The sequence below is a fragment of the Haliotis asinina genome, chromosome 2, assembly GCF_037392515.1.
Source record: "Haliotis asinina isolate JCU_RB_2024 chromosome 2, JCU_Hal_asi_v2, whole genome shotgun sequence".
NCBI lineage: Eukaryota > Metazoa > Mollusca > Gastropoda > Lepetellida > Haliotidae > Haliotis > Haliotis asinina.
In genome coordinates, this window is record NC_090281.1 from 63,873,325 (window position 1) to 63,895,453 (window position 22,129).

General features: G+C 38.0%; 1 protein-coding gene across 1 annotated transcript; it reads right to left on the reverse strand.

Annotated features, from left to right (window-relative positions):
* Window positions 1-701: 701 nt before the first annotated feature.
* Window positions 702-19,469, reverse strand: LOC137274130 (CUB domain-containing protein 2-like). The gene is made up of 17 exons (XM_067807143.1): window positions 19,083-19,469; window positions 16,039-16,123; window positions 15,631-15,773; window positions 14,743-14,880; window positions 14,280-14,361; window positions 13,945-14,066; window positions 10,419-10,562; window positions 9,773-9,860; window positions 9,279-9,400; window positions 8,739-8,912; window positions 7,537-7,639; window positions 6,199-6,320; window positions 5,853-6,005; window positions 4,587-4,662; window positions 3,906-4,018; window positions 2,954-3,112; window positions 702-2,010 (listed from the first exon to the last, which is right to left on the reverse strand). Exons 1-17 carry the CDS (start codon window positions 19,144-19,146, stop codon window positions 1,601-1,603), a joined length of 2,298 nt encoding a protein of 765 aa, XP_067663244.1. The 5' UTR covers window positions 19,147-19,469; the 3' UTR covers window positions 702-1,600.
* Between the last annotated feature and the right edge of the window lie 2,660 nt (window positions 19,470-22,129).

The following is a 22,129-nucleotide window of genomic DNA, read 5'->3' on the forward strand; positions in this document are numbered from 1 at the left end:
ATTTTTATTTTATTAAAAATGTTATCTCTATTAGCCATAATAACGGTAATGGTTGGTTCAGGGTATTGTCAGTTGCAGAAGCCCTCGGTCGTGTCAACTGCCCTCTTTCATCGCGCAGATACCGATAGACCTCGGGCTTCTACAAATGATAATGCCCTGGAAAATAGCGTTTCCCTTGTATTCATTTGAAAACGTTAATAGATCTAGTGACCTATTCCAAAAAATTTTGAAAGTCAACAAATAGTGTATAACTCGGATCATATAATATCAATATGTTAACAGTCAGAACATCTACATTACCCGACTTTGATATTTCCATTTTGGGCAAATTTTGCCAACGGCTGGTGCGAGGACTTACCTGCCCTTTCTGCGAACACCTAGTATCGTCAATAAATTTCAGTATTTCAGTATGTTGTGAACATAGTTGAAACGTGTTTTCTTTTGCACTTCTTTATTCCATATAAGCACACACAGTGATACTGCTGGTGCCCTTTACACAGAGATGACTTTGATACTTCATAAGCCGTGCTCGTGGATTCCATCAAAATAAAAACATCAGTAAAGCCTTACGATCTACCCGTGATAGACGAAACATTCACATGCCCGAGCAATCGTGCATGGCGATTTATATGATATTAGAATTTGTGATAAATTAATAATAAAATTACATGATAATAATAATAAAAAAACATAACACGGGCAACATATATAGGATGTTTTTATTCATAAAAAAACCCAAAAACAAAAACAAAAAAACCCCCAAAACAATAACAAAATATAAAAATATCTGGCATCAAAGGATATATTCTAAGGTGTCTTTCTTTATGGGATTGTGTGGATAGAATGGTATAATTTCATAATTATCAGATGGGCAATCGTTATTGAAAGCCATCAATCGGTGAAAGATCTTTAACTTCCAAAATGGCGAGATCTATTCAAATGATTTAAAACAGCTGTTAAAAATTCAGGAACTGCGTACATAGCATCGTGAAAACATCTTACCACAGTTACAGATTAAGATTACATGCAAGTGATAGACGTCTCATTAATATGCTAATATCAGTGTCTAAACTAGCGTCTGTCCGAGGTCAGCTGCTTGCCATTTATATGGCGAGCTTACAACTTAATTGTCTAGACACTTGGTCTAGAGAATGCTATCAGTGACCAAGTTGTATTTGTTAAATTTGCATGTTGCACATCCCCTGTGGTCATTGCACGAAGAACATGTGGAGACCATTCTTGCTGACCATTCTTTGCCTGTTTTTTTTCTGATTCAGATTCAGTGACCTATATGAATCAACAGTGACCAAGGAATGCTTTGTACAATTCTTCTGCATATGTTTACCTCATAACAAGTAATTCATTAATTATCTATACATTATTAATACACAATATTTCAGTTTCCTGTTTTGATACATGGCTGGCTACATGTTGATAGGACCAGCATCATTTTTGACATCAGCCCTGTGAGTTTGATACGCCGCTTATATGCACAGTCTTGTCAATCGATAGTTTTAACATTGGCTCTAATTAAGAAGTGATCTATATTATTTTATGAACATTAAATGATGAGTAGACTCCAGTAATACAAACGTGTACATCATGTGAACCTTTCACCAGATCTGTTGGGTCCCACTGGGTTATCTATCCCTTGATCCTCAGATGCACCGCTAGGGGATGACGTCACAACAGGCTGTACGTCTGATAGTGGAACTACCTGACAGTAAGGTGGGGGATCATCTTTCACGACATCATTGTAAGAGGGAGGTGGTAGAGACATAAACGGCAGAACAGCAGGAGCAGTAGGTGCAGTAGGCGGAGTTTGTGGGTAGCATTGTGGTACATTGATGAAGGAGACGATGCCTTCACGTGGTCTGTTCCTCTGTCGTTGGTCGTTGGGGCTGGATTTCTTTCTGAAAAGTCCACAGCAGCAGCAGGTTGCAATACCCACAACTGTGATACCGCCAAACACACCTCCTATTATGGCGCCGATATTTTTGGACGCAGCAGCTGAATAGGAAAACAAAACAAATAAAACAGATCGATTAGTGAGTAAGTTAAATAACAGAGGCACAGCGGCAGTATTTCCGCCATATCGTAATTTAAAATAGTTGTAAATTCACAGTATCAACAAATAAAACTAGCATATATCTCTAACACAGGATTTCAAATTAGGACAATGCAATATGTAAAAAGGCTGAGGACAGCAAACATTAGTCAATTTTCGAATGAGATAATTAGACCTATTAGTAAACAAGGGCAGACGACTTTCAATAGAGAGACGGTTAAGGGTATGTCCGCTATGTAACTCGGCCATAGAAGATGAAATTCACTTCGTTTTTTATGTATGTCCATATTATGTTGATTTAAAGAACAAATATATCCCAAACAAGTATCTATTAAAACATCCCTCGGCTGCCTTTGTTTCCATTCCATGCTCTAAAAATGAAAGTGTGATAAGTAATCTTGCCCTCTATGTAAAACATGCTGTCATCCTTAGAGGCAATATCTTATTTGAAGTGTAATTTCTTTCGCGAAATGTCTGTAACATGTGCCGATATTATACTTGTATCACTTATATATGGGTCTGAGACCTTAAGTACAATAAATATCTTTGACTTTGACTGAGTGTATGATTTATGGCAGCGTCGGGTGAGTGCAATCTTAATGTCATATTTAGAGACATTCAAGCAATATCAAGACGAGGAAACCCGTTATGATTTTACACATTGGGAAGAATTGAACTTGAGTATTCGGCGTGGCGAGTGAACGCTTTAACCACTAGGCTACCCAAATACTTTGACGCTGTATCGGTCCTGTGAAAGTGTGTTGAGCTTGTTGCAATATGGGATTAAATGTGTGACGAGTTAATCAAAGAATAAATGAACAGAGGTGACAATTAATGAACGACACAATGCATTTTGAAATCATGAAACAATACTGAAACACGTACAGCCATTTGTTGGTTCCTTGGCGGTGAAGGACAACTTAAAACCCGAACGTGAAGTTGAACCATCGGAGTGGAATTTAACCTTCATTTTACGTCCTGTTGTCTGTGTTTTTGGTCCGTGTCTTCCACACCATCGACCGATCGAACTTTCATAACTCGTCACTATTGAAAAAATATAACATGTGAGAAGATTATGATAAATAAAGAAGTCATCAGCTACTCTTGCAAACATTAGTTTAGACATGCACTGCTTTAAACAGACTTTAAGTTGCTATTATTTGGGTTGAGTGAGTGAGTTAATAGTTAACATCGTATCGGCAAAATTACAGCCATATAGTGATGAAAACAAGGTACGTAATTAATTTCCAATAGCCGCCGACAAAGACAGTAAAACCAACTAGTCTATAACAGATGTATATTAAAACTGATAATGAAATCTAAAATACTATTAAAGAAAACGATACAATATAAAAACAGTGTATAGATCGTCAAGAACTGAAGGTAGATCACAATGCTAGGGTCCATGGGGACTTAAGCAGCATTTGCTACCTGCATGGACCCTAGTTTGATTTACACCATCCCTTCAGGTGCTGACTTTAAATAACAAGAATAATACAATTGAAAACCTGGTAGACTCACATTTAAATCAGATGTTCTGGGACTTAGATACCCTTTCAGGATATTTTTGTTAGTGACATTTAGTAATAACGTTCACATATAATATCATTAGCTATAATTATGGTAAAGCGTACAAATAATGTTTCGGTGATCCCAAATGAGTTCGTACGGATCACATGTACAATGCTTGATTAAACCAAATGATGCTATTATACATGTGTCTATTGTGTGCCATGTCAGTATCCGCTTAACAGTGCAAAGTCATACATGTCGATTTCTATTCAGACAAATGTGTCTTTTTGATATTTAAAATATAATTACGATTGTAAGCCATTACCATCATAGAGCTGTACATAATCAAAGGGACACTCGGTGCTGAAGGAGACCGGTTCAACATGGATTACATATCCTTCAATGGATGTGCTGATTGTCCACTCACAGTCCGCATTGCTATAATTGAAATAGACAATAGTATTAGCCATGTGTTCAACATGTACATATGAAAATATAAGAAATGTGATGCAGAATTTAAAACTTATTAGCATGATCTGACGACCACTGCTTTTATTCAGAATGTCAGGCATTGAAATTATATATATTATGCTTCACATCGTGGCTAGGCAGAAGGGTTTACCATACACACTTTCAGTTTCCATCCTCAGTGAAACTAAAATTTAACAATTCCTTGATATATGGCATAGCACAGTATGAATTCCGTCGCCAGGATTCTTGATCTATCTCGACAATTTGTGTGAGTTAACGTAAGGAAGGACAACTGTATATGGATAAACAACTTCTGCATTAACAAATATGTTGTTCATTATCATATTTACTTCTGCCACTTCTAAGTGCCTCTCAAAGAAACTAATATAGCTTACACTATTGTGTTGATGAAACTATTTTAGGTGCAATGTGTCATATGTTGTTTGTTGCCTAGGTCAGTTATATTATTGTTTGTGTACGTATTTTTTCAGCCCCTCGAGCTATGAATCGAATAATAAATGTGTCATATACTTACTCCGGATAAACCTGAGGAAAATTTGGTGAGCTGATGTATCTTGTCTCATAGTTTATCGTATAATGTTCGCCACACCCTGAAACAGGAAGTATCTCCGTTTTAAACAGTCCTGTAATACTTCTTCGGGACGTCGCTATGTGATGATAAATGAATGAGCAATACCTCAAAAATATCACGGCAAAGAACACTAGAAATGGTGAGGAAGGCAACACTACCATACCGCCATACTACCAATTCTCTGTGGTGATTTGGGGATGTTTTGAAAGACACGGGACACTCCAGGTTTTGAAGCAACGGATGGGATAGTAACCTTTAAGAATGAATACATATTAATATCAGGCGTTAATGTTTCACGCTTATACTAGTCAGCGTAATACTTGTTCTTGATGTGGAGGCATTAGTTCATTCAGGGAATTAACATTCAATGTCTGCTATCCTCTACAAGATTAAATCTACTACTTTATCAGACATTTTGTTAAGGTAACAACACTGTTACATAACCAACTTGTGTACCTTTATAAAGGATGTATTCAAATATATAAAACCATTTCCTATACAACATGCTACGGTTATAACGAACTCAAAGGGACAACTAGTTTTAGTTCGATTGCAGCATTTCGAGTAAACTATACACGATGCAGGGACAACCAGTTGGTTTAATACATCGTCTCGTTGAAAACGTATGCATTATAAATGTAGTATAATGTATAACCGCGTTGCAACATCTTAATGGCCTACATGCAAAACTCTTGTCCTGCCTTGTATGATAGATAAACCAATGGAATGGTCAACGGCATTGTTTTAAAACATATCAAACCTATCTTTACAGTTTCAAAGGTTACGAGGAAAAATCACCATTACCTTTAGGGACGTTTATACATTGATGGCTACCCCCGTGCTGATTTCATTTCTTGAGAATATAGAAAAGTGTAAAAATAACCCAGGAAACATGAAGGCGTGCAGCAAGACATACTGTGTTTCGCTGGGAAGCAATCAGTTTTACGCAATGGTTTTGTTTGTTTTTATATTTAGCGCCGCACTCAATATTCACGTTATAGAGCGGCGCTACGTAATGTGAGTCTGGATCAAATATATTTGCACAAGATCACACACCAAGTCCCCAGTTAGCATAAACATTAACCAAAATCAAATAATGCTTTATTGCGTTTTCTCTTCAGTCGTTTTGGAAACTAAGTTGGGGAAATGTGTTTGATGGATTAGTTCATGAAAGAAGAAACGCATACACATAAATATCTAATCAAGTACCTTTTGTCCGCGCAATGTATTTCAGAGAAAATCCCTTGTCTGTGACAGAACTGTCGGTGCGGAAAGTGATGGTCATGGCGTTGCGTGAACTGATGATGTAGCCGGGGACGTCATTACAGTATTTACCCAACCGAGTGGCATAAGACGATGAACCTTGAAAAATACAATTTGAAAGAATCATTGCCTTGTCGTTAAAAGGAGATACTAATGGTAGAAACACTTTAGTCAACTTGAGGCTAAGAATACTCATTAATGACCAGTAACAATTAACAATTAATTCAGCTCGAAGAAAAAAATGAATAAACGTATATTTAAGTAACTTTGTTAAAAGGAACATTATACTTACCGTCACTGAAAAAGACGTAGTCTTTAGAACAGGATGGATCATATTCCATAGAAATGGTCTGAACGTCAACCTGTACTATATATCCAATAGGTGCAGAGATTGTCCACTGGCAGTAGATATTGCTTTTAGGAAAGAATTAAACAGATTAGATGAAGTATAACGCTGCATGAGGATGAAATAAGAATTTGTTCACAAAACAACACGCAAAATGTTGCTGCATCAACGCAAGTTTCAGCAGGTCCAAGAGCCTTTTGCCCCCACCAGTAAAGTCAGTCAACTGCTCTAAACTAGATTTTACTAATATATTCCATACTGTTTTAGGGTACTGTTTACAAATGAACTGATGCATTGTAAAACAAATTCGTAACGTTGACAAGATTACTGTCACGAGTCAAATAAATGACACAATTTCTTAACAAACCCCAAACAAAACGCAGCTGTTTATATGCACTGTATTTGCACAATGTGATGCTTTTCAGCAATTTGTAGCATTATCCACGCGCACTTTTTATGTTTACCATATGCAGCTGGTTCCCCCAAGTTATTGGAGAAATCCACCTTCGATGTATGTATGTATGTATGTATGTATGTATGTATGTATGTATGTATGTATGTATGTATGTATGTATGTATGTATGTATGTATGTATGTATGTGTGTGTATGTATTATGCATATGTGTGTTTGTAATTATATATATTTCACACACACACGTATACATACATACATACATACATACATACATACATACATACATACATACATACATACATACATACATACATACATACATACATACATACATACATACATACATACATACATACATACATGTGTATGCATATAAAAACTTACCTTTAAATCAAGCGACAACAGTTCATTTCGGAAGTTTGTTGTTTTGAAAATAAGACAACAAAACGTCCCTCTCGCTCGGCAAATATGGATTTTTTTGACACTCGTGACGTAAAAACCAAATAACAGACTCGCTCATGTATCTCTCTCTGTCTCTCTCTCTCTCTCTCTCTCTCTCTGTGTCTCTCTCTGTCTCTCTCTCTCTCTCTCTCTCTCTTGTGTGTGTGTGTGTGTGTGTGTGTGTGTGTGTGTGAAATGTAAAGGCTTGAATCAGAGAGGTGACTGGATAGATACTCGTGCGTATGGTCATACCTACTGGGATGTCTTCAAGCAAGTAAAACCCTTTAAATGTCTGGTTCATCTAAAGTCATCAAGGATTGAGTGATGCCTTTGGAAGGGTTTGTGAAGATGCATGTTCAGGACAAGGCAGTTTATGTCGAAGGAGTCACTGTCTTAACACGCCAGTAATCAAAATCTTATATACTTACTTGTTGTAGTTGTAGTATGGATAGCCAGGGGATGACAAATACATCCAGGTGCTTTTGCTGGCGCTGAGCAGTGAACTACCGCAGCGAAAGGCATGCGGCCTCTCTGTATAAACAAAAATTAGATGCAATGAATTGTTCAGTCATAAGAGTATTGACATCAGGTAAGTCCTTTCCCAACTTATAAACGGTAGAATAGGTTAGGGCTGGAAAGGCAAACAAACGCATTATAGTCCGTTTGGCTCAAAAGTGGTTCAATGAAGTGCTGTCTAGCTCGAAAACTAATAAACATAACGTACTCAGTGATATTCTGATCATAGTCAGAACATCATACTAACTCTGTGAGGTTTTTGCAGAATAATTTTCCTTAAAATAAAAATGTTGTTGAACAAAAAATCATTGAAAATATTGACACAGTTCACTAGTAATATTTGTTACGAGGGAGGAATGCAGAGAAAGGGACAGCCAGGTGTGCGAGGAAGCAATGAGACAGCAGATAAATGAACACATAACTTTCTCGGCACTTGTGCACGTGCTTCACCTGGCTCTGCCTTTCTCTGCACCCTTCCTTCGTAATAAACAGTGAACTGTGTCAACATTTTAATGATAGTTTGTTAAAGAACTTTTTATTATTATGGACAAGATTCTGCAAAAAGCTCACAGAGTTGGTACGATGTTTTGATTATGATCAGCATTTCATTGAGTATGTCATGCTTATTAGTTTTTGAGTTAAACTGCAATTCGTCTGTCAGCATTTGAACCAAAGGGACTATAATTGTGTAAATTTACACAGTATACGAGACAGCGAGGAGAGATCATAGAAAATATATTTTTGATTGAAGATCGATAGATTTTCCTTTCTAGACTCAAAACTGAGTGTGTGTTACCTATTTACAGAAAGATAAAATGTGTAACATGTGATTTTCGGCACGCTGCCTGAAAAGGGGAGCAGGTAAATAATATGTCTCTATCTTCATTGCCATCCCCATCAACATTAAATACCCCTAACTACTATCGACTACTCATCCAGGCCCACGACAAAACCCTAACCCCAACCCCAGTCCCGGTCCTAGTCCGAGCCCAAGCCCAAACTCAAGGACACCACAAATTCCACCTTACCGATAAATGGTTAATCACCAAACCATAATTGTACCGGATACACAATCACGTAATTTTTTCCATGTCTCAATAACAATAAATTGTACCTGTGGTTGTTGTTGTAAGAAATATTCCAGCTTTGTACTTTAGATTAAATCCTTTTCTCGTGGTAGAGCCGTCGGTGTGGAAGGTGATGCTCATATAGTTGCTGGAGATGACGATCTGCTTGTTGTGGTAAATGCCGCAGTATTTACCCAACTGTCGACCCCCAAACGCTGAACCTTGAGGAAAGATATTTACCCACTCAGTGGCATCGAATCTGAACAAACGAACTGAATTAAACATATACCTATGCATGCTAGTATTCAAATGAAGGTGATGTTAAGAAAACAAATTTGGAGCAATTGTGATAAAATACACTTTGTGCCATTCACCACATATGAAGTCCAAAAGTTCTTACAAATCATAAAAAATTGCTTAGTTTAACTAGTTATTCGTCTAAATACTAACGGCATGAATTCTTTATGATGAAGATGAATAATTCAGGTTTTCTCCCAAGGAAGAAGAAACCAGTACAGTGCGAAGACCACTGAAATTTTGTTTGTCTGAGGAACATGTGTACGTTTGTACAATGACAATGTGCTCACCGTCCTTGATGAGAAGATAGTCCCTTGAACAAAATGACGAATATTCCAAAGACAAATTTATAATTTCAACTTTAATGTCAAAGGCAACGGGTGCTCTAATTTTCCACTCGCAGTTTACGTTGCTGAAAGTAGAATTTGTACAGATAAATTGGTATTATACAAATATATATGAACAGGTTATTTGTTTAAGTGTATAAACTTTAAATATAATCAATAGTCTTTAAAGGCGTTTGGGTGACTAACAATGACAGTGGTTATGGAGACCAATTCAAATACTTTTTAGTTCATTAAAATACATTCTGCTACTATTCAAGTGATATATTACAAATCAAGTGCGCATTGTCTCGTGTTTAGTGCAAGTGCATCAAAGTGCATCAAAGTCACACTTACAGTGCTAAATCGTTGACATGCCTTTAATGCTATGTCACGTGTTATTAGCTTCTCTTTAGTAGCTGGTTAACCAGTATTCACTTGTGAAGAGAGTAGACACCTACTTGTGATATTTCGAAGGATAACCAGGTGAGGTCAAGTACTTCCATGTGACAGAAGACGCGGAAAGTTGTGATAATCCACACACGGAAGCTGTAACAGCCATTAAACCAGACGCGAGAAATAATAAGCATTATGAAATCAAATTACAGGACTGGATGGGATAAAAATTTATTTACCCGTGGAGATCCGGTTTAGAATATTGACATCAGTAACCCATGCTTGTCGTAAGAGGCAAGTAACGGGTCAGACTCACTGACTTGGTTGACACATGTCATCGGTTCCCAATTGCGCAGATCGATGCTCATGTTGTTGATCAAGGGATTGTCTTGTCCAGATTCGATTATGTGCAGACCGCCGCCATATAGCTGGAACATTGCTGAGTGCGGCGTTAAACTAAACGCACACTCTCACTTCTGATGACTGGTCACGGTGTTCAACACTTTAATAATTTTTGACTAACGTTGCATTTCTTGACTTTGTAGTAAAACGTTCCTCTGTAGGGGAACCGAGTAAAAACAGACAACATTTTTCACACAATGGGTCTCTGTCGTGAGATTAGTATGTTATTTTGATCAGCAGGAATGTATATTCCCATAGGTGAAGTCAAGAACCAGACTTTCTTAAAAATACAGTTGCTGAGATAATTACCTGATGAGTACTGCAAACGAAATCCTCCTCCTGTGAGAGACCTGTCTGAGTGAAATATGATGGTCATATGGTTACTGGAGCTGACGATGGGAGTAGATGTACCCTCACAAATCTTTGCCAGTTGGCGTGCATCGTTTGTCGTACCTAAAACGCAAATGTTTCTATTAACTGTGCAGCTTTCATTCGAAATGAATGTTGATTTTTTTCAATCTTTCAAAGGGGGTAGGTTTTCACATGTCACATGTTTGCATTGGAAGTCCTGCTGAGATGTCAAATACATGTGATCACTTGACTGCGAAATGTGACAGGGATTTGACAACAAGGCTGTGTTGTGACAATAAGATCACGTGAGAATAAAAGTGCGTGTCAGTGAGGTTGGGTGATAATAAGATAGGGATGTGGCTTGCGATAAGTCGGCCGCGTTGTGACCAAAAGTGTCTGGAAAATAAAACTGGGTGTCAGTAAGCCCGGGTGAAAATAAAGCTAGGTGGCAACAAGACCTGGGTTATGGCAATAAGGCTGGGTAACAATAGGGTTATGCTCTGAAAATAAGGCTGGGTGACAATACGGGTAGGTGTCAATAAGCCTTTCTCGTGAGAATAAAACTGAGTGATAATAAGCATTTCTTGTGAGAATAAGGCTGGTGATAATAATCCTTTCCTATGAGAATAAGGTTGGGTGATAATAAGTTTGGTTGATTTTGAGACACTATTATACGCAAAATCATCATGTGATCGGTGCTTACAATATAGATATTAATCTCCAGAAAAGTAATTGTCTGGACGATCATTCATAATGTAGCCATACGAGTGGCATCTTAGAAGTTGGTGGTGTAGTGAGTGAGAAAGGTAAGGTTTTATCAGTTACTGTGGTACAGAGATGTCAAAACTTTATGCAAGAAAACGAATATTTATCATCCATAAAGGTTTTCCTTCTCAATAGTGTATTAATCAGCAAAGAAACAAATTTTATTATGTTAAGTGCACCTTTACAAAACTGGAATATTGTGCTATGAAGAAAGACGCAGGCAATATACACAAACAGGCACAAGCTAACCCAGACAGAGGCACAGGCACATGTACAGGTCCAGTCTCTTTGAAACCCATATTCGGAAAGACACATTGCAATTAAGTGGACAATACACTCTATGGCCGAGCGAGTTTATGTTTGGAGTTTTCGAAAACAAATGTTTTAATATTTTCATCCTATGCATGTATTCATGACAAGTGCACATCCCTTGTCACATCTCTTGACCGAGAGTGACCACGGTGCTAAATTGTGAAGTGTTTTAGTTTCTTACAAGTTGGAAATTTACTTTTCCCCAAACTAAACGCCTCGTGTATTTTCAAAACTGCAGATGATGAACTGTAACTTTTAAAGTGAGATGACACATGCAATTCTGGATCAGTTTCAGCCAGATTTCACTGCATAACAGATTAAATGTCCTGCAGTATGAATAGCTTATGAAATTATGAAAGTTTAATTGTGGCCCATTCTTCTTGAAGTTAATTTGACAGTTGATCTAACGTTTAGGTAGCTGGTTGACGTACATGCCGGCATAGGTCATCACAAATGCCCGATGGAGTGAGGTTGGACGATATGGAAGTCCATGGAAGCGCGGCAATCTCCTTCTCAAGATACTGCATAGAGACTGTATGAGGCGAGACACTATCGTGCTGGAGCAACTCCCGCTGAAGGTCAATGATCGCGTGAATTCATCGCACCGCTAGACCCGTCGACGTTATTGTATTCTTTGAAGAGCAGCGCCAAACTAGGGTCATCTGGCTCGAAGTCCAGCTTCTGGTAAACAATTACGATTGGTTGGTGCCTATAGTCTTCGCAAACTAATCACTGCAGATGCGTTTAATGTGACAGTTCGATTCCGCAAATGAAGAGCTCGCAGGTACATATCCTGCGCTGCAGTTGTAATCCGAGTTCTACCACTTCATGACCGATCTTTCCAAGAATTGGTCCCATAAACTACGGGTTAAGACGTAGCTGTTTCCATCGTCCAATGGCAATGTTTCGATTTAGAACAGTGAGTCTTGGCATAACGGTATTCTTTCATTTAGCTTAAAATGTGAATGACCGTCTAAACGCAAACCGGATTACATATTATTAGGCAATGCCCCTGCTCACGATTTCTCAGAACTGTTAAGAACCTCCTTTTCTCCATGACATTTACAAACACATTGACACTTTCGAATGCAATCCTGCATTAAAGTCCCCTGAGATGGATTTTCAGGTATGCATTCGTTTCATGTTTCAAACAAAAAGCATTAAAGGCGAAATTATAACAATCCAAAAGTGTTACTGAAAAACTATACTTGAAATTTCACATGTCAGTATTATATGTACGTTTCCCTTTTAGGAGAGTATGTGCAAGTAGAGATGATAGCAAGTCAAGGTGATGTTATAGAGTAACAATGTGAAACATCCCTAGTACAATTTTATACATATTATACCGTTTAAGACTCTTCATACAATTCATTTATTGGATATTATATACGCAACTTTACAAAATTTATTATTACATGGATATCTGGCAACACACCTCAGAAAAGCTGCTTTCAATAAGCATAAATTATATCCCATCGCTCCTCTCTGCTTGTCAAAACAACTACCACTGTGTAGCCATCAGCATGGCCTCCGGTCAGTCTAAGTAAACTTAGTCTCAGTATATTTCGTTACACTCCACCACTGAGTCTAACAAAACCTTATGGGAGGTCGCGTCAGGTAGCCTTTGAGATTGACCAATCAGAACACAGCTTACCGAATCGTGAAAGTGGACATTCGCACATACCTTTTGAACTTTTTATCTCGAAAAAGGTTCGTACCCGAACGATTCCGAATGCTATTTAGCGTACGCTCGCTTCTGGGTGATGCACACGGCGTACGTACAACCATGACAACGTTGAGTAAACAGTCGCTGAAAATGGTGTTTTTAGCAATACTCAAGGATGTCATCTTGCGGACATATTAGGTAATGGTAACCATGTCAACAGAAACCCCAAAGCGTATATACTGCAGGTCAAATAACTGTGTTACATGCGGTTTTTTGTTTGTGGAGAGATCTGTGTCAGTGACCTGAATATTTTGAAAGTCCCACCGATCCTTAAATAGTAGCCGTTGTCTGATTGTTAAATCTATTTAACGGTCTCGCGTTTGATTGGACGGCCACTGGTCGCTCAAAGGTTACCTGACGCGACCTTCTACTAGGTTTTGTTAGACTCAGTGGCGGAGTGTAACGAAATACACTGAGATTAAGTTTACTTAGACTGGGCCTCCGGTCATCATTTCCTGGTCAATATCCCATTATCGTCCAAATGAATACTAGTGTTTGCTTGAAACGGTAGAAAATGTACAAAATTGTACAAAACATATTTCACATTGTTACTCTATAACAAAGATATCAAAATTATCTCTCCTTCCTTGTTACCACGATGTCTCATGTCAACGAACCTCATCCACAACCGCTTCACTCAATGTTACGAGGAACACAACATGCACCCCAGGATTTACGTACCATCTTTAAACAGTAGATAATCATACACGCACGGTGGTGATTTTTCCAAACCAAGAAACAAAACTTTAACCATAATATTCTTTCCTGTCGGTGCATTTATAGTCCAGCGACAGTCCAATCCACTGCAATTAGAGGGGAATATGTTAGGAAACAGAAACATGTATCATCCATGTTGGTTAGAAGTGACAAAAACATAAATGAATCTAGTGACATCATTAAATGTCAATATGTGTATGCACCTTTTGATCCGGTGAACTGTATCCAACTCAATATTGAATCATGCTTATATTTTCAAAAGATAGTTTTTAGACAGGAAATAGACAAGAATTACTTACTTCGCATAGTTGTTTGGATAGCCAGGGGAGACTATCACTATTGGACTGTAACCAGAGAGAAGCGTGACGTTGCACGTTGTTGCTGACAATGGAAAACAGAAGCAATTGTACAATATTTGTTGTTGTTGGCGTCTGTGTGTGTTGGTAGGGTATGAGTGTATGGTAGCATATTTGGTATAGACCCGGACATTTTTGACAATAGACAAAAGTCTTGTTTAACCTCTCAAGAAGAGCGTCTCATCAATCTTCTAACATTTTCTTTGGTAGTTTTCTGAACACAAACTAACGACAGATGTTCGCACGATTGATGTTCTATGGGCCTTGTATACACAAATATGACACACTGAACTTCACTGTATGCTATAATTCGGATTCCCGAGAAATCTGGATGTGGTGTCAATTGCTACTGCAGCTATCTTTCCGGAAAGCTGTAGTTTTAGGTTATTGCTGAATGCATACGCACCTGGTACAGCTTTGTATAGCATTTTGAAGCCTCTGTAGCTTTGAGAGGAATCAGTTCTTAGATGAACACTTAGTGTGTTCCCACCGCTGTTAAACACAGGTCTTTGGTTGCCACAGAATGTGCCGAGCTCGTAGGTACCTATAATAGAGCATCATGTTATCCACAATGTCAGAAACGTTGATTCTCCGAAACTGACAGGAACCATGACCGTTGCAAACCTGACGACAGCAATTCGTTTCTTCTTGATTGTTCTATTCGACCTATCATGTGCACTCACAGGCAAAAGAAACTGTGTCATAAAACGTTTTAATTGATGTTCTTATGAATGAATTTTGGATTTGAAGCACAGAATGACTGTGTTAAAATGACACTACTGTGTCGAAGTAATGCAAAGTAGGTGTTGTAGCTCGAATTCCATGAACTTTGCAAGAAGCAAGAAGAGGCACCAACACCCCAGCAGACCTATCTATGTGCCACGTTTGGTGAAGAAATATTGAACGGTGTTCAAGTTCTGCCACAGCCTAAATCACGTTTCCATGGACACTGCATAAACAGAATGCATATCGGTGTTTAATCCAAATGCACATCTATGGAATCTTGCATTACATATGTACCAAGTTGGATGAAGTTAGCATGAGTAGTTCGGAAGATCTGCTCCGGACAAGATGAAATCCTCACCACCTAAGTCATGTTTCCAAAGAAACAGTAAAGATATAATTGATATATGGGCCTAGGTTGTTATGTGGTTAAGCGATTAGTTCAGGAGATATGCCTCGGATAAAGTGTGACTTACGCACAAACGCACCGACTTCTTTCTTGAGTGATAATTAACTAAAATATTCTTTTGATTCACTATGTAGAATACCGAGCATGTACGTCTTTACTTACCGTGTTGGCCGTTGTATACAGTGACATAATCATTGTAACAAGTTCCATGAGATGAGATGTTCTGAAGTACTGAGTCCATGGTGTCCAATTGAATGGTTTGATTTTGATGTTCTGTTTTAATAGTCCAGGTACAAGTCAAACTCCTGCAAACCGACAATTTCTTGTTACGTGCTATACTTATGATCCATGAGGTTGCCAAATGGTTCAAAAGATTCACACACACAAACACATAACTGTGCACCCATGTGTACGAACCACTAGACATGAAGTGAAATATTGTTCACCTTCAAATCTTAATAATCAATGTAACACACTCACTCACTTCAGTTATGCGACTTTAAACACTGAGAAACCAATACACGAAACCCCAGTGATTCTTGTAGTCGATGTAGAAATTAGGGTACTCACGGATGGTATGAGTAGGGGTATCCAGGCGAGGTAAATGCCTTGTCCACAGAAGTTGCAACGAGGGGTATACCGCAGCTTCTGGAGCCTGGTTGTCAAAAGGGTAGTACTACAATTTCATTGTTTACTCTTTTTGAAAGATTGAAAGATGTCATGTAAGAATCCTGCATGTTGAATTTTCTCCACCAGGGATATCGAATCAACATTACTGAACGAACGAAACATAGCGGCAACAACATGGTTGCCAGAAGCGCTTCGTCATGAATAATATTTGAGGTATCTGCACTGGATGATCATTTTGTCTTTTTGAAGTAGTTCAGATATGTTTTGATTAAAGCCAGTCTTTACAGATCAGTTGTACTGTATTTACCATTAGACCCAATTACTAACCACATGCAGGGGAACCTGTTACGATAATGTCACCATGTGTACACGTTTTAGCAACTGTAGTAACTCGGGTCTGACAATAAATACTAGACTAAGTATTACAAATAAAAAATCAAACATAACTGGAATCCGAAATGACGGATATTTGCAACAGTATAAAAAATTGTATTGCAAATTTATTATGAACGGGTTTCCGTTAAGATACGAGGTGCTATCAAAAGGTTTTTAGTCTTAAAAACTTCTTAGTGTGAATGAAAAAATAACTGTATGTGATTGAAGAATGGTTTACATCATTCAACTAACTAACTAAGTGAACACTTACAAGGCGATTGTGTTGAGAACTAAATGGGGATTACATCGATGTTCTGCCTCTAAATATATTAGCAACAAAACGTTATGACTCGTTACACACAAAAACGTATGGAGGAGAGAGGGGATGACCCAGCAGACTGAGCAAGTATGCGTTCTCGCATAGACTGCAATCTGTCTATGTCTAGCAGTTTACAAAATACAGCGGCGCTTAGGACCTCTGGCAGCTTTAAAAGTGATCGTCCCCAATGAATGACTTCACTCGGTAATGGGACTACTGGATCTTTATACAATATAGCCATACATCATGACTTTATTCGGTAATGTGACTACCGGATCATTATACAATAAAGCTGAACAGTATAGCTTTTCTGACGGGGGCTCAGCCCAGGGGAACACATGACGGAGAAAGTGTGGATAGCTAAACACTGAAGCATACTGTTTAACCCAGTGTGTCCAAGGGGCTGACAGAAAACCTGGATATTCTCACCAGGTCGGTCACGTGATTGGCAGCAACGATGATGGGGAGTCGGTACTGCCTGGTTTATGTGATGCACACCTGAGATTTCACAAGCGAGACCCGAATACAGGCCACGTTTTCAGGAATCTTGTAAATCACAAGAGAGACAGAGATAAATTGTCATTATTTCTGCGACAAGTTCTTTGTCAAGTTTGTTGGCTTGGATACAACTGACACCGAATACGGACCATTTCACCTTTTTATAGTTGTCGTTTTCCATAACATTATTTATGTTAATGTCATCTTTATAATATTCAGCGGTGAACAACTGTATCATATGATAATGTGATAACATTACACACATATATAGTCATGCATTTCCCAGCAGCAGCTTCACTGACTCCATCACAATGAACCCTTAAGTTGACATTACATAATATCTTAATGTATTTAATATGTTTTAAACGTAATACGCAGTATCAGAACATATATGCTGTGTCATGCCAAAAGTAGACCACCTCTTGTTGATAAAATAAACCCGTGTAAGTTGTGTTTCTAGTCTAGAACAGTATCGGGAAAAGTACATCGACGTGCACAGCATGATATCAAATATCATTGACAAAGTCAGTGTATTACAACCACAACTAATAAATACGCAGCTGCATTTAATCCATACTAGATGGTATTGATATCCAATATATATCACTCTCAAGCTATCAATATTCATGCATCATCCTTTTATTGATTGCACATAAATAAGTATAGTATCTTCATTATTGTCGTCTGTTTCTGTATTTACGTTCATGTTTTATTTGTATTTGGCAGCGGCTTTCAAATAAGCTCCGAGAAGGTCATGACGTAAATTTTCATTAATAAAATGTGTAAAAAATACTTGCTTTGCATCCTCATATCATCTTCCTTTATAGCTGTTGTTTCTGAATATATAACATCTCTCTATAATACTCATTACTGGAACGTAAATTGGGAACAAAGCACTGTAATATTTTGATCAAATTTAAAACCAGCCATGAATTGCTTAATGTCGTTTGGATAATATCCCCTCAAATAAAAGATTCTATTCATCACATCCCCTCCAAATCAGAAATGAATTTCATCATGTATTTCAGTGTACTAAATTTGCTGCCTCTAGCAATATGTAATCAAAGAATTATTTTGTAAACAATCCTATCATAAAATGTCAGCCCTATTTGAAACTCATAACGTGAAGCAATTACGAAATCCATGTAAACTTTTTTCCGTCATGATATATGTCAGTATGACTTGATGACCTTGTCCATACATAATTGTTGGATGTTTTCCATCCGTAGTCTAAAAAATGATACATTTCTTAAAAATATCGTTTGGTGTGTGTTTGGTGATTGATTGATTGGTTGTCCGCCATCTTGTTTAGGCAAGTGACATGTATTTCTCCAGTTTGTAGCACTATTCAACCAAGGGGATTGCCACATACAAAGCATTTCACGAGACTCAAATTCAAAAGATCTATGTGTAATCATGTGACAGTCATGTGACTTTGTAGCGACAGGTGTCGCTACCTTCAGTCTAGCTGGATTGCAATGTTCAAATATAATGCGTACTTTTTAGCAAAATTTGTTTTTGTTGTGTCCTGACTGGTCACAGATGATGTAAATTGAACTAAAGCCGTGTCTGTCTACCATTTAAAACGTCACCTGTTCTGACAGTTGTTCGGAATTCTAAATATAGATTCTCTAGTAATGCGACTGTCATATCAATGCAGTGTGACCTGAAGAACACTATAGGTGGGTGTGTTGGTGTTATAACTTGTACAACCTGTTTATATTATAGTTTTGACAAGTTGTCAGATAACATATATATCATATATGCCAAAATCAACACATGTCACACTCACCTGGGACCAGCTCTAGCAGTCCACACAACACACATGTTCCAACGAAACAAGGTAGTTTCATCATGGCGTACTGTTGCCGACAAGAGCTCTCATGCAAGACGGATAATAGCAGATCACTTCACAATGTAACTACCATCTGTTTAGCAGATTCCCCCTAGTCTGTACATCCTATTAGACAGGGAACACTCCAAGGAAAAGAACACGTAATAGATTGAAGCAGACACATTCCGGGTGTGACCTACATCGACTTCACGGTAATTGTCACCAGCAACATGCGGACAGAGGAAACACGCCTATCAGGTATACGAAATACTCTCTGTTCGATGGGTCAGTCATGAAACACATCACACACGCGGTGACAGGGAAGTGCGTCATGTCTGACTGAGCAGAGAGTAGAAGCATTTAGAGTTTTTTTTTTCTATGAAGAATAACAAGAATAACCCGATAAAAGAGGTTTAATCGTTTTAGGGTACTGTCGTACAGGTATGCAAAAGTCATAACATTGAACAGCTGCTGTAAAAGGATGGATCAAAACATAATATTATGTTTTGTAGAAATGCCAAATAACAACACTAGTGCACGTATATATTTGCCATTTTAAAACATATTAATTTTCTTTTTTTTAAATAATTATTTTATTTTATATTCATTCTTCATAAGCGAGTGATAAATGGAAATATAATTCCATCTTGTTGAATAAACAAACAAACACGTTGAATTCTCTTTTGAAACATAATCATGACCTTTGCATGCAAATACATCCTTGTTGGTTATGGTTGCTGGGATGGACTGAATGTAATTAATTTTCTTCCCGGATACGATTTCAAACATATGTAACTTGGGACGGCTGTGAGGAAATATACGGTATGCTGGAGGCGAACTATGGAGAAAGGAAACCTATTCGCAGCATAAATAGCATTGTCAGATGTAAAGCCTCTTGAATGTGCATTGAGGTTGCGATTCATAACCTTTCAAGTTGGTTGATTGTAGACATTAGATGTGGGTTGTACTGTGTGTAAGCTGCATTGTCGACAACTCACTTGGAGTGTGAATCGATAGACGGGGAATACGACAGTCAGTGATATAGTGGATAGAGAGAGATTTATAAAGTGAACTACTGTGAACATGATTGTCAGAGCAGACATTTGTCAGACCTGTCGCAGTTTTGACAAATATTTTCCCTCACTCCCTGCGTGCGCAACATTAGATTCTTAATATACATTAATGCTAAAATGTGATGTTATATTTATGAAATTTCGTGTATGCTTTATTTGAATAACGTGAAATGAATGAATGAATTTATGTGGAGAGACACGACAGTTAATAGAGTGTATGTAGTTACAATTCCACGTATGTAAAATTAGTCCCAAATTTGTGGAATGTCGTGTGAAATTAAATGGAAGTTATAAGTGAAACTGAATGATAACTTTGAGTATGTTTATGCTCGTTTGCTTGTTCCATACTATCAGGTATCATTATAAAGAAAACAGTCCTTCCCACAGGTAGATAAACGCTTTCATTTGTGAACACGTGCTCACAGCACAAGACTTTGTATAATACGGTTCCTTCTCGCACAGTGAATACAAATTTAATTATTGTTGTTTTGTGGCATATTGACAGTTTACAGAACTACAACTGCACCTTCCCACTGTAATGCATTATAATTATCCCTTGCAACAAATCATTATCTGATTATTAAGGCAGAACTCGTTTATTTGCGTCCAGGTATGTTCCTATTTGTTTGCGGGAGTTGCTTCCCTTAGAACATTACCCTTTGACGTCATTGACTCGAGTGAGTAAATCAGCTTTGCATCAGTTTTAACAATATTTAAACAATGCCACTGTGGGGAACTCAAGAAATAGGCTTCACACACTGAGCCCATGTAGGAAACGTATTATAAGAATATACTGATATGTTACAGCTGACATGTACATTCAGTGTTTCCTGAAATACTGGATATATTACAAATGAACAAGTTTCATCGTGACGATTTGGGGCATGGCGCTGGAAGTGACAGATAGCTGGACGATCGTGTTTATGATCGGCAGAGGAATTTCAACGTTTTGTCATACAGCTACTTTTTATTTGGATAATTGACACAGAAGGTATTGTTTTACAGTCTCTCTCTATTAAAAGGAGCGTACCGTCTTTGAGGAAACTGTGCATTTCAGTGAGTGTCGTTTCAATAAAACACTGCACTTGAATGTCTGATGTTCACCTACAGCATCGTCAAGCTGAGGGCGAGGGTCGAATGAGATGTGTTTTGTGATAAACTACTCGTTGACGAGATAGAGTTGATCTGACTCGACTCAACAAAATTACTAGAATCAGTGCTTTACGAATATAGCATATTTTAAATGTGCCCACTTTCTAAAAGGTATTGTGTAATCATGTTTTCCCCACATACTTGCGGCTCATATTCGTTACATTACACAAGATTATTTTCTGGTTAGAAATGAATTGGAACGCCCTTACGAATTACTACCTTCTTACGTTTCTTTGAGAATATTTGATGAACTTCATTTGCCGATAAGTCGGACTTATGCTGTCATGAGAGTATGTTTTCTGTCATTTGTATTATAATTGATTGAGTGATAGTTATCATTGGGTCACGGAGTTTAGAGTTTTGTGTGTGAACTGTGGGTCACTTTACATATCCTGTCTGTTCAATGGTAATAGTATTGATAGCGGCAGACTTTCTTGGGAGCGCTCTAGTTCCCTGCCAATGGCAGTCTATTGTTTACGTCCTCTCGCGGAGGTTGTCGGGGTACGTTCTGACTGAATAGTGATACAGCCACACTGTGCTCGAATGTCTCTGGCACTGTGTCAGTACATATAAAGGCTAATTGTTGTGACACTCACGGACGTACACTCGGACTTTTCATCACAAGTTCCTTCTCTGCCTATCATCGTCTATCTGTCAACGTCGGTTGTCTGCCTTCGCCAACATCACCATCGTTTGACGGAGTCTGGCTTTGTAAACAAGTTTCATTTTGCATTTCTACTCTCACTGTAAAAAGCGAGGATTCTGGTGAGTTAATATTTG

Excerpts from the sequence above, each read along its gene's own strand:
- LOC137274130 (XM_067807143.1), bottom strand. The coding sequence starts at position 19,146 with ATGATGAAACTACCTTGTTTCGTTGGAACATGTGTGTTGTGTGGACTG. Across the intron at positions 14,881-15,630 it reads TGTATACAACGGCCAACACG|GTACCTACGAGCTCGGCACA; the intron begins GTAAGTAAAGAC and ends GCTCTATTATAG. Across the intron at positions 10,563-13,944 it reads TTATCTACTGTTTAAAGATG|GTACGACAAACGATGCACGC; the intron begins GTACGTAAATCC and ends TTTGCGTTTTAG.